Below are 17,426 nucleotides of genomic sequence, written 5' to 3' on the forward strand. Positions count from 1 at the left end.
TTTTTTTAAACCGTTTAGTCAACCATCAAATAGAAACTCTAATCTTGGACAAATCTATGACTGCTGTTCTCTTTTTTCCCCTTTACCAGGGAACAAGCAATTTCCTGGCCAGTTGAACAGAAATCTAAATTTAGAGAAGTCCCAAAGTGAGGAAGCATTCATAAAACCATCAAAATGTAGCACAATTTAACAGCAAGACTAAAACCGGTCCCATTTGAAACAGTGAATTTCTTCAGTAGTAAATACATATGTACATTGCACGTTATCCCACAAAACATGAAAATAATTCACTAGATACAAACTAACAATTAACACTTAAAATGCCATACATGCTACTGTCAGGTTGCTGCACTGTGGTGCTATGGCTAGCACCGCTAGCATGTTAGCATCGACTGAGCTGTGCTAAGTGAAGTTATGAATTGCTCAAGTGCGTATGTGCCAGTTTATTACACAACCTATATACAATACAAATTTATTTTCAGCAGCATTTTCAGAATCAAAATGCGGCTAAATATGACTGTTTTAGGGTTATAGTTAGCCACTTGCTGTAGTCCCCCAAGCTAACATGCTCATCTAAACCTTAGATGCAACAGTTGTGCATCAGTAAACTATCAAGGATTAATTTAACTAACTAGTATATCTGGTGCTGAAATATTGACGGTTAATAATATTTAATCGTTGAATCAACTCATCCCTATTTTTCACGAATGTTGCTTAAGGTTGAAAATAGAATTGCATTGTTCATGCTGGTCCTTGACTTTCCCATTTTAGAAACAATAAAATACAATCACACCCTGCAGGTTAAAGCAGTGTGCAGAAAATTCAATTCAATCCAAAATCAATTAAAAAAATAAATTAATTAAGAAAAGCTTTAGTGTCAACTGTACAATAGCAGCTATGTGGTTGTTAAAATAGGATAAACAGAATTAAATTTAAAAATCAAAACGGGATTATGCTGAGATAACAATACAGTAAAACATCATTTTGAAAATTATGTACATGAGGTGCTAAAATGGTGCAAGTGACTGTACATGAACTTAGCAGTATGATTGTATAAGGAGTCGAATTACAGAATTGTAATGAAAGAAATTAAAGTAAAATGGATGGAATGAAAAAACAAAGTTGGACATATGCAGGATTTTAAAAAAAGGATTTGAATCTCAATAATTAAAGATGTACTGACCTTCACTACTGTGAGTGTAGACTTGTATTTTTAATATAATACATCTAAATTTTTAGTTTTGAGGTTTGGTATCAGAGTAAATATTCTTGAACTATTGATACTATTCATCTAAAAAGTAATGCAAGGTGGTATGGAGCCATAATGCTGACAGTAAGTTTTGGCATTGAAAAATGTTGAATTCAAAGCGAAAATACAAACATTGAACTTTCAATCTTACTGGCATGGCTCCATAAAGGTGCAGTTTTGAGTGTGTGCTCACTTCCTTTACTGTGTGTGACGACAGAAGGAAACCATCCCCACATGCATGCATTATGCACGTTATATAGACGTAGAGACAAAGACTGAAGAAAAAAAAAAGTAAGCCACTTGCTCTACAGTCAGGGAGAGAGGCAGAGAGGAGATATTGATCAAGCCCGCCTAGTCCCAAGAGAGACAGAAGCTGTAGTGGAGAAACAACGGTAAGCTTTGTTTCGGTTCTTTAGAATGTGAGATGCTTTGTAGGAAGAAAAGTCTGCATTTCCTGCACATAATAAGCATCCTGTTAATAATGAGGCACTTCTTTTGCAGCTGCTGGAATGGAGCTGGGTCTTCTGTTGGGGATGATTTTCACCTTAGTGGGAAGCACACCAGTGGTACCCGACCAGTACAGCAGAGCAGTGGTGAGTAGAAGATATTAACAAGAAATACGCTTTCACACAATGTTAAGATGTTTGTGTCGCTGCTCTGTAGCTGTGGAGATGCATATAGTGTGACTGAGCAAAACTACCATTCATTTTCCAGTTCTGCAGTCGAAATAGTTGAACATTTTCTTATGTCTGAGTGTGTGATAAAGCACTAAAGGATGATAAATATCACTTTGATGATTAGGATTATTATGTGTGTGTGTGTGTGTGTGTGTGTGTGTGTGTGTGTGTGTGTGTGTGTGTGTGTGTGTGTGTGTGTGTGTGTGTGTGTGTGTGTGTGTGTGTGTGTGTGTGCATTTTCTATCTCAATCATATCTTTTAGTCACACATTTTACTTGTTTAGGGACAATCCCCACTTACTTGCATGTATTTTTATATTGTAATATGAATGCTTTTCTCTGGCTGATATGAGAGAGGAAACATATGGCGAAGAAGGGGGTTATAGTGCACATAAGGCAGCGTCCGGATGACTCATGAGGATCATAAAAACATGAAAAAAACTTTTGTTTGCGCGTTGGGTCAGTTTTTATGGTTTTCAGGGAATGGTCATTTTTATTTTTTGCACTAAATAAGTGAACAGTGTGATGAACATATGAGAAAAGCCGATTTCAGTTAAGTGCAGTCACATGTAGAGAGTGACGCAAAGGTCTCAAACCACAAATGCAACACAATTTGGAAATCTGCGAGCTTCCCACGTTCACACACTTCCTTAGAAATTGTATAAATATCGCTTGCTTTTGCACAACTTCACATTGATGGGAATCATTGTTTCTTTGCTATGAGAAAAAAGGCATTGTTTCACTTCTGCAGATGCAGATAAATCTGAGTGCAGGGGAAAGCCTTATGAGGTGGCATAGTATTTCAGATTGAGGATAAGAACGCACAGCATGTTTGAACACAGAAATTCAATGTGCCGAGTTGAAATCAGTAATAATAAATAATACGGGGAAAAAAATAATAACTCACACAGTTTTGCTGAAAAGAAACAGCAGAATATATCTGTTTTTGTTGTAAATAAAATATAAACACTAAGAAGTGAATTCAGTCAATTGAAATGAAGATTTTTTTTTACAGTGTAAAACCCAGAAACTGTTGACAGAGTGAGCGGCATTTCCTTTGCTTGCAGTGCAGAGTGGAGGGTGTAGTCAGGGTGTAGTTTCAAAATCACTTCAAAGAGACAGATTTTACACCTGCTGTTCTCTCTTTCAGTTATTATGATTCATTTGTCTTGTTTGGCTTTCCGTCATCCACCAAATTACTGAACACTGAAATGAAATATTGACGAGAAAAAAAGTGTCTGGCACGCTGCTTTGTGAACACTGATGATTTAAAGTGGAAGTGGAGCAGTTTATGTATCACATGGCCTCAAAGTGAACTCAAGCTCCCGATGAATTCCAGTGATGTCGCTGCTTCACTGTGGTTTGGCGTTCGTTGATGGCCCATTAAGACAATAAATATGTGTTTTCTGACACCTGTGGTAATCATGTTTTGTGTCATTGTCAAACATCTTTTTTCCTTGTTCTCTGTGCAGGACTGGCTGAGTAGGTATGGCTACCTTCCTCCTCCTGACCCACGCACAAGCAAACTGCAGACCAAAGAGGGGATCGAGGAGGCTATTCGAGTCATGCAGAGATTCGGAGGGATCCAGGAAACTGGGGTGATCGGTAAAAACCTCTTAACTTGCATCTATCAAGACAATATATGTTAAATTTCACATGTCCAGGATCATATGAGGTCTCGGACTGCCTTTAATCTGCTTTTTAGTTTCCACATTTGTGATCAACTTGTCTTGCAGACAGTGAAACCCTGAAACTCATGTCCACACCACGCTGCTCCCTCCCTGACATTGTTGAAAGAGTGGACCTGCTGAGGAGGAGGAGGAGGAAGAGATACGCCCTGTCAGGCCTGAGGTGGCATAAGACAGACCTCACATGGAGGTGTGTTTCCTGTCATGTTACTCTGTGGCTTTTAACTTCCCCGCATGAATCATATTCAGCCACCATTGCCTCAAAATTTCCACTAATTTATCATGACATCCCAAACAGATCCTAATATAGCAAAGTCTGGTTCGTTTTTAAATATATCACTGGATTGTCAGTTTCACAAATATCTTCATAAATATTCACGTTGTGCCATCAAAATTTCAAGCAAATCAGAGATAGTCCGGCAAAAATTGTTTTAAAAATATGATGATTTGAGAAGAAATGGCCTCTGGGTATTTGTTGTCTTTTTTATTATTACTTCTTAAAATAATGATTAACACAAAATACCGGGACGGTGTATTTGGGTTTCATTTAAAACAAACAGTTTGTGCATCCGTGGCTCAGAGGAATTAGATATCAGGTTTTGGGAATACAGAGAGTACTTCGTAGACGGGTTTCACAGTTAGTTTTGGTCTTTGATTGGGTTGTTGACAAGAAAAATATAGAACACAGACAGATTTATCATGAAAGATTTAGGCATTAAGGATGGGGGGAAATGCAAAATATCCCTTTAAGATGTAGAAGTTTTAATCAGCTGAATGGCTGATGACGTTTTGATCATGCAATTAAAATGCCATATGGAATTTGGTGATAAATTAAACAGATAGTAAAACAATAGCCTCACAGTGAACAGATTCAGAGGAAAATTTTAAAAATAATCTCTTATTCAAAGTGTGTTCTTGTCTTCAGTATCCACAGCTACCCATCTCCCTCCATATCACCCGGCCTCTCCAACACTTTGGTGGATGACCTCATGCGTTACGGCTTCAAAGCCTGGAGTGATGTGACCCCCTTAAAGTTCCAGCAGCTGTCCGGCGACGGCAGCACTGGAGGAGACATCAGAGTATCTTTTGCAAGTTTGCTCCATGACGACGGATACCCTTTTGACGGGCGGGGTGGCACCCTGGCCCACGCCTTCTTTCCCGGCAGGGATGCGGTGGCGGGTGACACACACTTTGACGATCATGAGATCTGGAGCTATGGAGGTATTTATTGATTGAAAACAGGATATAGGATATGTAGAAAACCTGAGGTAGTCAAGACAAACAGCTAAAGTAATCAAAAACAGCATTCAAAAGACAAAACACATCCACTGATTCAGTGACACAAACTGCCCCGTTTGTGTTTTCCTATGTGATCCACTAACACTTTGACTTCACACTTTCTCAGGTGACAGCAGCAGCAGCACAGACTTGTTCACAGTTGCAGTGCACGAGTTTGGCCACGCGCTCGGCCTGTCTCATTCCTCCTCCGATCCGTCCATCATGAGGCCGTACTACCAGGGTCCGGTGGGAGATGTTTCCACATTTACGCTGCCGATGGACGACAGGCTGGCCATCCAGCAGCTTTACGGTCAGTCTGACTTACTGCGCCATCATATGTCACATGTGTTACGTCCAGCATACAAGTGTGCTGTGCTTTCATGTGTTTGCATCTTCACCTCAGTTTGCAAAAGGAAACCTGAGGAAACCGTGGGCCAAACAAAACCTCCTGTTGGGGCTGAGAATAACTTTGCAGCTGGGCAGGATGCTGCAGTCCCCTACACCTTCATTCTGTGGTTTTATTTCAGCGAATCAAAGTACTTCCATGGAATTTACGCCACAGGAAACTCAAACCATAGGTTTAAAAAATGGGGAGGCAACATTCTCAGTGAGTTATGAGCTCTTTGTAGTTTTTAATTTATTGATTGAGGAACCAGTTCAACTGTTGTTGTGGTAAATGATTGGGTAATAGACGGATGCATACTGCCTTGTTGTGCCATCAGAGGGGCTAAGGCACTCCGTGAGTTCCTTTTCACTCTGCTATCTTGCTTAAAATTCACACTTTATTTAGTAACAGTCCATCAAGACATGTTCTCCTTTCAGTTTGTGGTTGGCTATGAATTTGTAATCTCTTTCTTAAATGAAGAAGAAGTGGCCCTGTGCTTGTAAAAACATTTTTTAAAAGTATTTTAACAGCTTATGCTACATGGAAAATTTCCTCAAAACTCTCAAATGTTTGTTTTCCATCATCCGTCACAGGCATATTATTTTACAGCTTGATGATTCATTCCCCAGTGAAAAGGAAAAAATCCCCTCTCATGAAATATTTTACTCATCCTGTAATAATGTGTGTAAAAGTGCACTCCTCATGCACTATTTCCCCTCATGTCCTTAAAAAAGAAACAGGTTGCATTCTGTGTGTTTTGCACTAACTGGCTGCTGAGAAGAATGTGGGCTGCTCGCAAAGTTCTCTTGTGCCGTCATCTTTTAGTCATCGTTGTCTGCTGTCACTGTTCCGGTTGTAGGTGTGAAGGACGCCGATCGACCAGGTGTTGTTGATCCTAACCTGCCCCGTCTGCCCAGTAAACCTCAACCAAAACCAACGCAGCCGTGAGTCAAACCAGAAAACATCCCGCTGCTACTCCATCCAGACAACAAGCACTTATTTGTTTATGCTCGTAATGCACTCATGAGCAATTAGATGCAGATGAATCATGTCAGATTAATGATCAGTTAAAGTTAAAAGCCTTGTGATGGAGCAGCTCTGTATATTGTTGCACCCTCTAGTGAATGTTCGATCAAATTACATCCAAGAAAATGACAATTTGATGGGAGGTTTGACTGAGCCTTGTGTGTTCCAGCTCTGATCCATCGTTCCATGAGCGCTGTCAGGGAGGCTTTGACGCGATCGCAAACATCAGGGGAGAGGTCTTCTTTTTCAAAGGTAGAAAGAAAACATTGGGACTTGTTCATGTAACAAATAGATATTTCAGGAGGTTATTATATGTACTCCTAGTGATCCTCTTTACCATCTATTTATGAACAAACAGTGATCATGTTGGTATCTTTTTGTCTTGGAAAGGTTCACATTTCTGGAGGATTCAGCGCGACAGGTCTTTAGTGTCCCTGAATCCGGCTCAGATCAAAAACTTCTGGAGAGGCCTTCCACCGGGAACAAACAAGATTGATGCTGTTTATGAGAGGAAGAGCGACAGCAAAATCATCTTCTTCATTGGTAGGAAACTAAATCTTGTGGTTCAGCTGCAGCTTTGACTCGTGGGTCATTCCACCTCAATTTACCAAGTTTTAAAAAATAGTTCATGCTCGATCATCTCGTCAGATTATTTTCTGTGAATGTTAAATCTGTGTGAAATCTGAGGTCACGGGTAACACTGAGATTAAAAAGAAGTGTTTAGCAATGTTTAAAGTGCCATAACTTGAAAAATAATGTAGCTAGAGTCCTGAGATTTTGTGAGCTCACCGATATGTAGATCTGGACTTCAATGGTTCAACCCTGCTTTGACAGAATAATACAATCCAGTTATGATGGTGCAAATTTAGTCAAAAAATGTTTTCTTTAATTCCAGTATTCTACCAATCACATGACCTTCATTTTCCACCCTAAGAAGCTGATTTTTTTCTCTTCACTGTAATCGACATCAAAAGTAGCTTTCATCATGCACTAATTTTCTTGAGCACTGTGAGCTGGAAAACCATGATTTTTCTTTTAGCCCAGCTAACAATATTATAGAACTCTTCCAGTTGGGACCACTATTGGATTGGTTTCAGCCAACATACTTCCTAATACTGCCCTAATATTGGCCATAAATGCAAAAAACCCACATAATCTAAAATATTTCTCTCATAAAGTTGGCCTCTCACACCATACCCTCCTTTTTAAATTGCTCTTGGTGCCAATAACAGGTAAAAGAATTCGGCCTCTTAGAGTGAAAATGAAACGCGTTGCGGTTGGTGAAATATCGGAATAGAACAAACAATGACATCTTGACAAAATTTGCCACCTACGTGAAGAAAAATGGAACAGAAATCGTCCTCTCAAAGAATTTTTAGCTAAATATATATATATATATATATATATATATATACCTGTGACCCCAGATTTTACACGTGGTCAACTCAGTATTCACCACTTTAAAAAAAAATTCTGTCAAATTGAAGACGGTCAGACGTGAGACGTGGTGACTGACGCTCATCAGTGGAGTAGGAGGTGTGAACACGGTTCTCACAGTTTGATGCTATTCTTTAAAGGGGAGATTTTGTGGCAGGATGTTTAACTATAGTTACTGGAGGAGGACTATATTTAAAGACCCTGTTACGGTAGGGGGTTTGGGGGTGGGGGGGGCTGGAGGAAGTAGACAAACTGGTTTTGGCAGAAAAAGGTACTTTATTTAAACAAAACCCTAAGGATGCAAACTAGGGAGGGAACTCGAAACAGGAGGGATAACTTGACAGGGAGGAAGGGCTGAAATCTGACAAACCAAACCTAATTGAGAAAACAAGCAAGACAACAAAAATCAATGAAAACACAACTAACAACACAGGGGAAATTTAATTTACAAAACCCACAGATGAATAAACTAAACTAATAAAACAAAAGTGGGTACTTTCGACGGGGAAAAATAGACTAAAGGGGGCAGGTAAACAGGCTCGGGGAATCTGGGAGTTGGTGGAACACCAGACAGAGTTACAGCAGGCTGGGGGCAGAACAGGGACAGGTGGGAATCCAAAAGAGGAAAATGAGTGGACCTATATGTGGACCTGCAGTCTAAATGGTCCAGCAGGGAGTGACTGAATGAGGTGAGCTTTTATAGTGAGCAGGTGAGCTGAGTGACTGATTACTGTAATGAGTGTCAGCTGCAGTAATCAGCAGAGTGCAGGCAGCTGAGAGGAGAAAGAAGTAGAGAGACAGAGACAGGAAGAGAGAGATAACAGACAGATATGGTTATGAGGGGAAAGAAAGGAGGAAAGGAGGGGAAAGGATCAGAGCCAGACGAGGGATCATAACAGACCCCCACTAAGACAAATCACGTGGATTTATATCCTGGAAGAAACATCATGAACCAAATAAGCATTGAAAGTGCAGCAAATGGTTTGATATGTAACAAGTTTGATGAACAGCGTGTGTCATTCCTCTCCACAGAATCAGTTTTCGTTTCACACATGCCTCTGAATTACTCCAACATCACCACTTACACTTAGAGTAGTTTTACAGTGTTTAAGCAGAATCATAGGCGAGCTGGTGTGCTCGAGCTGCACCAAGTGGGAAGGGGTGCATGAGGAGAGAGTTGCATATCAGGGCATTGTTTTCATGGAAACAGCTTCTAAAGATGTAAGAGTCTTAATAATAATTTAAAACAAACCACTGACTGTTCTTTGTCACGCTAGACGCTAGTGCAGACAACATGGTTTCAAGTATGCTGTCATTACTGATTTCAGTAACTTTTTTTATGATTCTGTCAGGCAGAAATGAGTAAATCGCCCACTCTTCCAAAATAAAACACAAAAGAAGGAAACGCCAAAGCAAAACATGTAAACTCAACTGGCTGCTCTAGAACTTCTTAGTAACAGGCTGTCTGATGAAGAGTCAGACAACTGTTACGGCATTTTCTTCACGCCAGTCTGTGGAGCAATGTTTACAGTGCCACAACTTGAAAAATAATGTAGCTAGAGTCCTGAAATGTTGTGAGCTCATTGATATGTAGATCTGATCTTCAATGGCACAGCCCTGCTTTGATAGAATACAAACCAGCTGTATGATGGTGCAGATTTGGTCAAAAAAAAATTCTTCAATTTCGGTATTCTACCAATCATAACCTTAATTTTCCACCCTAAGAGGCTAATTTTTATTCACTGTAATCGGCATCAAAATTAGCTTTAATCATGTATTACTTTTCTTGAAGCACTGTGAGCTGGAAAACTATGATTTTTCTATTGGCCCTGCAAACGATATTATAGAACTCTTCCAGCTGGGACCACGGTTGGACTGGTTCCACCTTTCATACCTCATAGTGCTGTCCTAATATTAGTCATAAATGCAAAAAAGAAACCCTACCACATAATTGTAGATATTTTACACCTCCCTCCACCTGTCCAGGATCTAAGTACTGGGTCTTCAAGGACACAGAGGCCATGGCTGGATACCCCCGGCCCCTCTCTGACTGGGGCATGAGGAGGAAGAACGGCCAGCTGGTGGACAGGGTGGATGCAGCCTTCATCTGGGCTCATAACGGAAAGACCTACCTGTTCAGCGGAGGGGAGTACTGGAGGTTTGATGAGAGCCGGAAGGGTGAGCAGGCGACCAGGCAGCCCGATTTGGACTACCCACGAGAGAACAAACTGTGGGAAGGAATCCCCCTCCACATGGACGACATCATCAGCTGGGGTGAAGGTAACATTGCGCTGTCATGCGTTCACATGCAATAAATCTGTGCCACAAACTGTAGATAAATGAACTAGGCTTGAGGAGGTTTCGAGTTTGGGAACATTTTTCAGTTTGCACGCACAAGATGCTGAAAGGAATGGGGAGTATTCAGGGCAATGCCAGGTAACTGATAGAAGTCGAGATGAGAAGATACAAATTATTAGTCACACATGATTCAGAAACCCAGGTGTTGGGCAGGAACACAGATGAAACTAGACATGCATCATTCCATCAGCAGAATATTAAAAGCAAACAAGCACAGGAGGTGTGTTAATCATAAAGCAATCAAAGTGAATGTCAAACAGAGTCACAGGAAGGGCAGCCACTGAGAGAGAGCGACCACATGGAGGGCTTTTTGTAGCCCAGGAAATAGTCCAGCAGCGGAGACGCCAAAATAAAATAAGAAAATAAAGCACTGCAAATACTGCCATCTGATAAAAACACAAATTATCCAAAATTAAAAATACACTTACTAGTTGTAATTTTTACGTAACAGATAGATAGATAGATAGATAGATAGATAGATAGATAGATAGATAGATAGATAGATAGATAGATAGATTGATTGATTGATTGATTGATTGATTGATTGGTTTAAAACAAACACATGTAATCTGTAATTAGTAAAATTTTCAAAACCGATGTTTCATGGTTAATTTCCACTAGTTTATTTCAATTTTATAAATATATTTACAGTATTAAACTTAAGCTTAACAGTTGCATTTATTAAATAAAAAAATAAAGAATTCAAAATTAGTCATATTGCAATACAACTGTATTTCAGGTCTTTTCATGTTGCAATGATTTATCTTTTTTATATATATATTGTAATTACTAGACAAGTACATTCACAGTCTGTTTCTGTAGTTTAGAGATTTCAAAAATATGGGAAAAATCTGTAAAATAACAAGTAGATTTTTTTTTACATTTTTTACAGTGCACTATAAATTCAAATATAAAAAACCAATCACATAATTGCATCAAATTAATTTGAAATGATTATTAGATACATGCCATCTTTGACACTTATTTTATTTTAACAAGGATAAGCTAAGTTATTTGACAATTTGGATGATTAAAGTAATTACCATCAGCTGAGCATATGAGCATGGAAAACATTTGCTAATTAGACCTTCTTCAGTTCCATCTGACTGGTGGGCAGCTTCAGGTATGTATTCTGCACCTGAAGTCACTTTTCCCATGGCTCACTGACAACCGGAGATGCCTCATGGCTCCCAAATTGCCTGAGGAGCAGTAACTCAGGACAATAAATACCTGCCCTGCCCTGCATTTTCAAGGAACTTCATAGGAAATCCAGTTGCGTCATACCGAAGCACTTAGAACTACTCTGACACACTGAATATATTGAGGTGGTGCTACAGGAACCTGAAACTGATTCTACTTGTCAGAAAAATGCAACAAATTAACAGTTTTCCTCAGATATGCATTGAATCACAAAGCTGCATGAAATTTAAACACCACCGCTGCTTTTCTGTAGCATCTCTGTTCCGCTCCTTAAAAACTGGATGTTTTATCCATTCTTTCCACTGGTGCTGTTGCTCTTTAGGAGATGCCTACTTCTTCAAAGACAACTCCTACTGGGTGTTCATGAAAGGAAGACTGACCCAAGATGCTGTCACTCCCAAATCCATCGGAGAAGACTGGCTGGGATGTCCAGCTCCTCCTTCAACAGCGAATCCTCGATTCCCAAAGGAATGCCGCTGCGACTTAAAAGGGTCCTCTCCACTGCTTAGAAGCAGCTGGATCCTCCTGATCTCTGTTGTATTAGTAACCAGTTTGTTTATTAGAGTTTGACTGAGTTTTTGTACTACTGCCCTCATTCCACTGGAGGGTAACGCAGACTCTTTCTGTCACTCACAGAACATTACAGCCCACACGCTGGTTTCACGTTACATACTAATGCCATAAAAAGCCTGCATTAGACGCCCACCTTATCCTTTAACATGAGGCTTATGTAAATGTTAATACTTTATCTGATCAGAACTTACTGCTGACCTGTTAAAACAGCAGCCTCTGCATCCTCTCTCCCTCCTGCTATAGAATTTCATACGTTCCTTTTTCTCGAGTAAGTGTTGGATTACATGGAGCCTGTGAAGGTGAATGCATGGAAATGTAACACCATAATCCAGCACAAGGGCTACTCCCTCATAATGAGGTCGTATGTAACCAGCCTGTTAGGATGGGAAGCAGACAACGCAAACATACATGACTGCAAAAATCAGTTACTTTACTGAAGGTACTTTTCTTAGAATTAGAATTTGTGCATGTGTTGATGTGTGTATGTGCAGTACAGACAGAAATAGGATTTTGGTGAATTAATCTTGCAGAAACTGCAATGTTAACTCTTGTGTCATCCTGATGTCCACATTTTCAACATTTTTGGGAAATCTTTGAACATTTTCTGGTGGGAAAAAAAGAAATTCTAAAACAATCTTTCTTATGAACATTCACAAAAAAAAATCAACCAAAATCCAGCGAATTTTGCTGGATTTTGGTTGTTTTTTTGTGAATGTTCTTCAAGAAACATTTTTTAAACAATTTTTTTTAGAAGATCAAAAATAAGGAAATATTAGAAGTTTTACTGATAAATGTGTAATCACTTAAGATTTATTAGGATTTTTTGGGGGGGGTTGGAAGATTTTTGCTCATTTTTTTGAAAATATTTACAAGAATTTTTTTTTTTAATAAAATTTTTAAGGGAAACTTTGAAGGAATTATTGTAATTTTCTTCCTGAAGGTTTCGCAAATTTTTTGGCTGAATTTTTGGATTTTTTTCAGACAACGAAACAATATTTTTTGGTGCCCGTAAATGAGGACAACAGGAGGCTTAAATGGTGAGAGGAACCTGTGCTTTGTTGTTGCTACATTGAAAAATTTGGATAACTGGTTTTACATGCAGCATTTTGTTTTGTTTTTTAGACTGAAACCGGTTGAAATGTGATTTTTTTTGAATTGCAAATGGGTTAATTATGTGGTCATGTGTCACTATGATGCTAAGATAAATAATTTTATTGTTAAAGTAATGTATGAAAGTATTAAATTCTGCTGTATGCGTGCAAGAAATAAACAAGTGGGACCATTTATTAGATTAGAAAATATCATATTGGTTTCCTTATAGCTTAACTTCTTATCAAATCTCTTGATTTTGGCCCCTTCAAGCTTTGTTCTTTTTGGTTTTCATGAGTCGCGTATACGTGACTCACATGATAAATGCTGAAAGGACTAAATGTGGATCATTCTCCAGTGACAGTCCCTTATGTGTCAACCAAGATCCCAGAACGATAGCTTTCTGAAGAGCATCTATCCCTCTGAGGGCTGACACAGAGAGATAATGAATCTGGGTGTCACAAAGGGTTGCAAATAAAAGGAGAAAGAGTAACAGAAGAATGTCAGACTGTTGATGAGCCTGATTAACTAGTTTACCTTTTAGCTTGACCTTCCATCAGAAGATGAAGCAGCTCGGATTTTACGGTTAGAAACTCTGCCTCTCAAAGGAAAGTGATGCAAATGAGTAAAGTCTCCTGAATGTCTGGAATTCTGAACAATAGCTGTACTTACTTTGATTGTGGCGTAAAAAATTGATCATGCTTACTTCAAAGGCCTTCATCTTTTCTTTTTTAATACACCTAGTTAACCATTACATATTCTGTTCAAAAGACAAAGTATGGTCGAGTTTGTACAGGTGTGTTTATTCTGGTACTTAAAAGGGAAATGCTTGAATAAGCTGGGTAAAAAGGAGCGTGTGAAACAATTGCATCATCATTAATAATGATGAGAAAGCAACCACTGAGATCACACACCCGTTCGGTGTGACTCGAGTCTTAATTCTAATAAAGAGATTCAACTTGATGCTGTTACTTTAGTTTCCTGCCTGCATATTATTTTAAAAAAAATATATTTATGAATTAAACGGAGGCTGAAGAGAAGCGATTGTCAAAATAATTTTATTCAGCATTCAATAAGATCAAGAGGTCACAGTGGCTGTGTGTGCAACTACTGCAATACAGCATTTCGATAAATAATGGCGTTCAATCGATTAAAAAGATACTTCATTCCACCAAGTAAAACAACTTCATTTCATGTGTGACAATAATGCATTTCTACTGCAACAGCATCTGCACTGATGAAGACAATGAGGTTACAAAAATTAAAAAGGTCATAAAAACTGAAATACAAAAAGAAAAAACAGTTCAAGAATTGCTTTTTTTTGTAACTTGACACACACTAAGCAGACATCAACGCAGATTAAAATGCAACAAATACTGTCACATTCTCATTATTGCTAGAACTACCGCTACCACCCAGTAAACAGCGCGGGTGCATGCATGTGTTGGGGTCTCGGTGTAGCTTTGGCAGCTCAAAACAGACAAGCTGCAGGGAATCACAACCCTGAGAAGATATCAGGGACATTACAGCTGAGGCAGCCATCACCATACTTCATATCTGTCAACCATTCAATGATAATATTGTTTACATATAAAGCTAGACTGGAAAGCAAAGTTCTTGTGATACTATGGCTCCGTTTGGTTAAGAGTTGAAAAGACGTCTTGTGTGCTGCAACACACATTTTGACCTACAGGCACTAATAAAGAAGAGTATTCAGTGCATATTTTAAGTATTAACATTTAGGACAAGTCAGGGAACCATAAGGGAGGGTACAGGGTTTGGTTCTAGCTTCTCCCCAGGACAACGCTGAGGGCCATCAGACCAAGAGAGTAGCAGGTTTTGGAGGTGCCACTGGTGGAGGATACCTGCGTTGACACTGGTAGCGCTGGCTGGACGTTTCTGAAAACATTGACCATGTGTTCTGACGTGCTGTTGCCGATGCGCAACACGGTAGAAAAGCGGTCAATCTGGAAGAGGAGATGTTGAGTCGGTTAGCTGCATGAAAGACTTAGAGCACTGGCCATTGTAACAAGACAAGAAAGACTCACCAGATCTGTGCTCATTTTGATAGTTCCCTTGAACACAGTCCAAACCACAGCCTCGTTACAAGCAGGGGTGGTCAGGGAGCCAAGGTAGCGCCAGTACTGGGTGCGATCCACCCCAAACAGGAGGTCGTTCAGGGTAATCCCAGGTGTAATGCTAACGGTCTGGTCTGAAGACAGAAACAACATTGGAATGGACTGTAGCTGGCACACTTCAAAAAATTCTAGATTAAAAATTTTCACAACAACAAAAAAAAAAAAAAAAAAAAAGGAAAATGTCTTACTTTGGATTGTGATGTTCTCCAGGTAGGCAATCAATTGGCGCCAGCTTGCAGGTTGGCCAGTTGAATTATCTGTCAGTGCCTGAAAAAAAAAAAAAAAAAAGTGCGCATTTTAATTCAGTTGTGAAAGTAAAGTGAACCACCTAGAAATAGGTGGAAGTCCAACCCTTGAGCAGGACTTTAACATTAATAAGTTGGAAAAGCTTAAAGAGATGTGAAAGATTTGAGACGGATGGGCGACTTGAATGCATCTTTTCTCACCTCAATGAAGAAACCGAGAGCAGTCAGTCCTTCTGGGTCTTCAACCGCTAGAGTTGTGTTCCTATTGAGGCTTTCCTTGCTGTTTACGATGTGCAACTGAGGAAATCAAGTAAAGCAAAGAATTATTTAACATGAATATACCGAAGAGATGTTAGCTCAGAGCTCACATGAAACAAAAACTGAGCATGAGTCTATACCTCCATGGGATACTGCTTGCCATCCACAGTGTGCTCGGAGCCGGGGACAGTGGATCCATTACCCCAGTGCAAGTGGAACTGCAGGCTGTCGTAGGGCTCAGACAGGTTTCCTCCTGAAACTTTGGCACCAGGATTGAGATTCACTTTGACTGGAAGACAGTGGAAAAAGAACAGAATAATGAGAACAAAGCCACCAAGGCCTCATTAGCCAGTTGCTGCACTTGTAGGATAAAATATGAACCCAAAATTCCACTCTCAATCATTTTTTTTAAAGGGGCTTCACCTCCACATCTAAAACAGAAGAAAGGTACAAAGGCTGCACTGCTAGGTCTCTTTGAAGAGGAAAAAAGAAGGATCGTTTTAAAATATTGATGCAATTTAATTAGGTTTAATTCATTCCTCACCCGTTTTGCCAGTGTTCTCTATGTTGTTCATGATAGAGGGGTTGTCATAGTTTACAAAGGTGAATGGGCCCAGACTGGCGTCTCCTGCAGCGTTTGCTGTGACGATGTTGATGGGCGACTGTTTGGTGCCGTTGCAGAATGGAGCAGCAATTACTGGCCATGTGGTATCATCTGCAAAACAGAAACAACGACACCGAGTCAGTCGCTGGAGAGAAGAAGCGATCAAGATGCTGATGGGGAAAAAAAAAGTTTACTTACTGCAGGTTGGCAGGTTATAACACCAGGCTAGAGGAGAGAGAGAAAAGAGAGAATTCCACTTATTATGGCGAGTAGTGGCTCTACGTCGAAAATAAGACGGCATTTTGAATTTAAGAGGTCTCAGAAAAACCAAAAGTTTAAAAAAACAAAACAAAAACAACAACAACAACGTACGGATCGTGTCGTCGGCACAGTCGGTGCCAGGCGCAATTACGCACAGAGCAAGAGCAGCTACTGCAAACCAGTTCATCTGAAAAACACAGCAATCCCGTTAATTAACAGATATGCATGTAAAAAAAAACAAAAAAAACAACGAATTTCTAGCAGTGGCAATATCCGAATAAAAGAATAAAAAAACAGCAACTTATTTAAGCAGAAAAAACATTTTAGTGATTTCCAATTTGGCACAGTGCAAATAATTCTAATTTGTTCGTTTAAAATGCAACAAGCGGCAGCTAAAACGGCAAAAGTTCTCAATTCTGCGAGAAAAAAAAATGAGTGAAAAGTCCGTTTCTGACATGAAAGCGGCAGTTGAAGCCATTTGAGTTGAGCAGCAGTGTCTTACCTTTGACGCACCTCTGCCCCCTCTCTTGTCCTGTGACAGCTGTGCAGGGCAGCCTCATCCTCCCTTTTTATATTCTCTCAACCTGTCCAGCAGCTGGTATGAAGCCGCCTCCTTCTGACATCTGAGTACACCTTTACCTTCCTGTAAAGATTTTTTTTTTTGTGTGTGTGTGTGTGTGTGTGTGTGTGTGTGTGTGTGTGTGTGTGTGTGTGTGTGTGTGTGTGTGTGTGTGTGTGTGTGTGGCTGATTATCAGAGAAGGTGCTTTTGATTGTTTGCTCAAAGGAACGTTTTTGCTAATAGTTCTGGACTCATAACTAATATAATAATAATTTGACATCCATGAATACACTAAGTAATGCTGTTTAAATTGTATACATACTTCATGTTGTGTATTACTTCTGCTTCAATATATATATATATATATATAAAGCTAGAAGAAAGTTTCCAGGAAATCCCTA

The 17,426-nt window shown here is 39.6% G+C and overlaps 2 protein-coding genes across 2 annotated transcripts; one reads left to right on the forward strand and one right to left on the reverse strand.

The window, feature by feature from the left end:
• Positions 1-1,540: 1,540 nt before the first annotated feature.
• Positions 1,541-13,664, forward strand: mmp25b (matrix metallopeptidase 25b). The gene is made up of 11 exons (XM_022219561.2): positions 1,541-1,641; positions 1,751-1,842; positions 3,398-3,530; positions 3,662-3,803; positions 4,539-4,834; positions 5,019-5,201; positions 6,136-6,220; positions 6,472-6,554; positions 6,693-6,845; positions 9,726-10,019; positions 11,620-13,664. Exons 2-11 carry the CDS (start codon positions 1,759-1,761, stop codon positions 11,865-11,867), a joined length of 1,701 nt encoding a protein of 566 aa, XP_022075253.1. The 5' UTR covers positions 1,541-1,641; positions 1,751-1,758; the 3' UTR covers positions 11,868-13,664.
• A 337-nt stretch (positions 13,665-14,001) lies between these two features.
• LOC110969485 (carbonic anhydrase 4-like) lies at positions 14,002-17,001 on the reverse strand. Its single transcript, XM_022219569.2, has 9 exons — positions 16,968-17,001; positions 16,577-16,652; positions 16,403-16,429; positions 16,145-16,315; positions 15,741-15,889; positions 15,544-15,639; positions 15,286-15,364; positions 15,008-15,171; positions 14,002-14,926 (listed from the first exon to the last, which is right to left on the reverse strand). The coding sequence occupies exons 2-9, from the start codon at positions 16,650-16,652 to the stop codon at positions 14,744-14,746; spliced, it is 945 nt and encodes a 314-aa protein (XP_022075261.1). The 5' UTR covers positions 16,968-17,001; the 3' UTR covers positions 14,002-14,743.
• Between the last annotated feature and the right edge of the window lie 425 nt (positions 17,002-17,426).

The sequence above is a fragment of the Acanthochromis polyacanthus genome, chromosome 19 (assembly GCF_021347895.1).
Source record: "Acanthochromis polyacanthus isolate Apoly-LR-REF ecotype Palm Island chromosome 19, KAUST_Apoly_ChrSc, whole genome shotgun sequence".
NCBI lineage: Eukaryota > Metazoa > Chordata > Actinopteri > Pomacentridae > Acanthochromis > Acanthochromis polyacanthus.

Bases quoted from the DNA above. Each gene is read 5' to 3' on its own strand.
- mmp25b (XM_022219561.2), top strand. From the start codon at position 1,759: ATGGAGCTGGGTCTTCTGTTGGGGATGATTTTCACCTTAGTGGGAAGC. The intron at 1,843-3,397 runs GTGAGTAGAAGA...TTCTCTGTGCAG, and splicing joins ACCAGTACAGCAGAGCAGTG to GACTGGCTGAGTAGGTATGG. The intron at 6,221-6,471 runs GTGAGTCAAACC...TGTGTGTTCCAG, and splicing joins CAACCAAAACCAACGCAGCC to CTCTGATCCATCGTTCCATG.
- LOC110969485 (XM_022219569.2), bottom strand. From the start codon at position 16,652: ATGAACTGGTTTGCAGTAGCTGCTCTTGCTCTGTGCGTAATTGCGCCT. The intron at 16,430-16,576 runs GTACGTTGTTGT...TCTCTCCTCTAG, and splicing joins CTGTGCCGACGACACGATCC to CCTGGTGTTATAACCTGCCA. The intron at 16,316-16,402 runs GTAAGTAAACTT...TCTGTTTTGCAG, and splicing joins TTATAACCTGCCAACCTGCA to ATGATACCACATGGCCAGTA.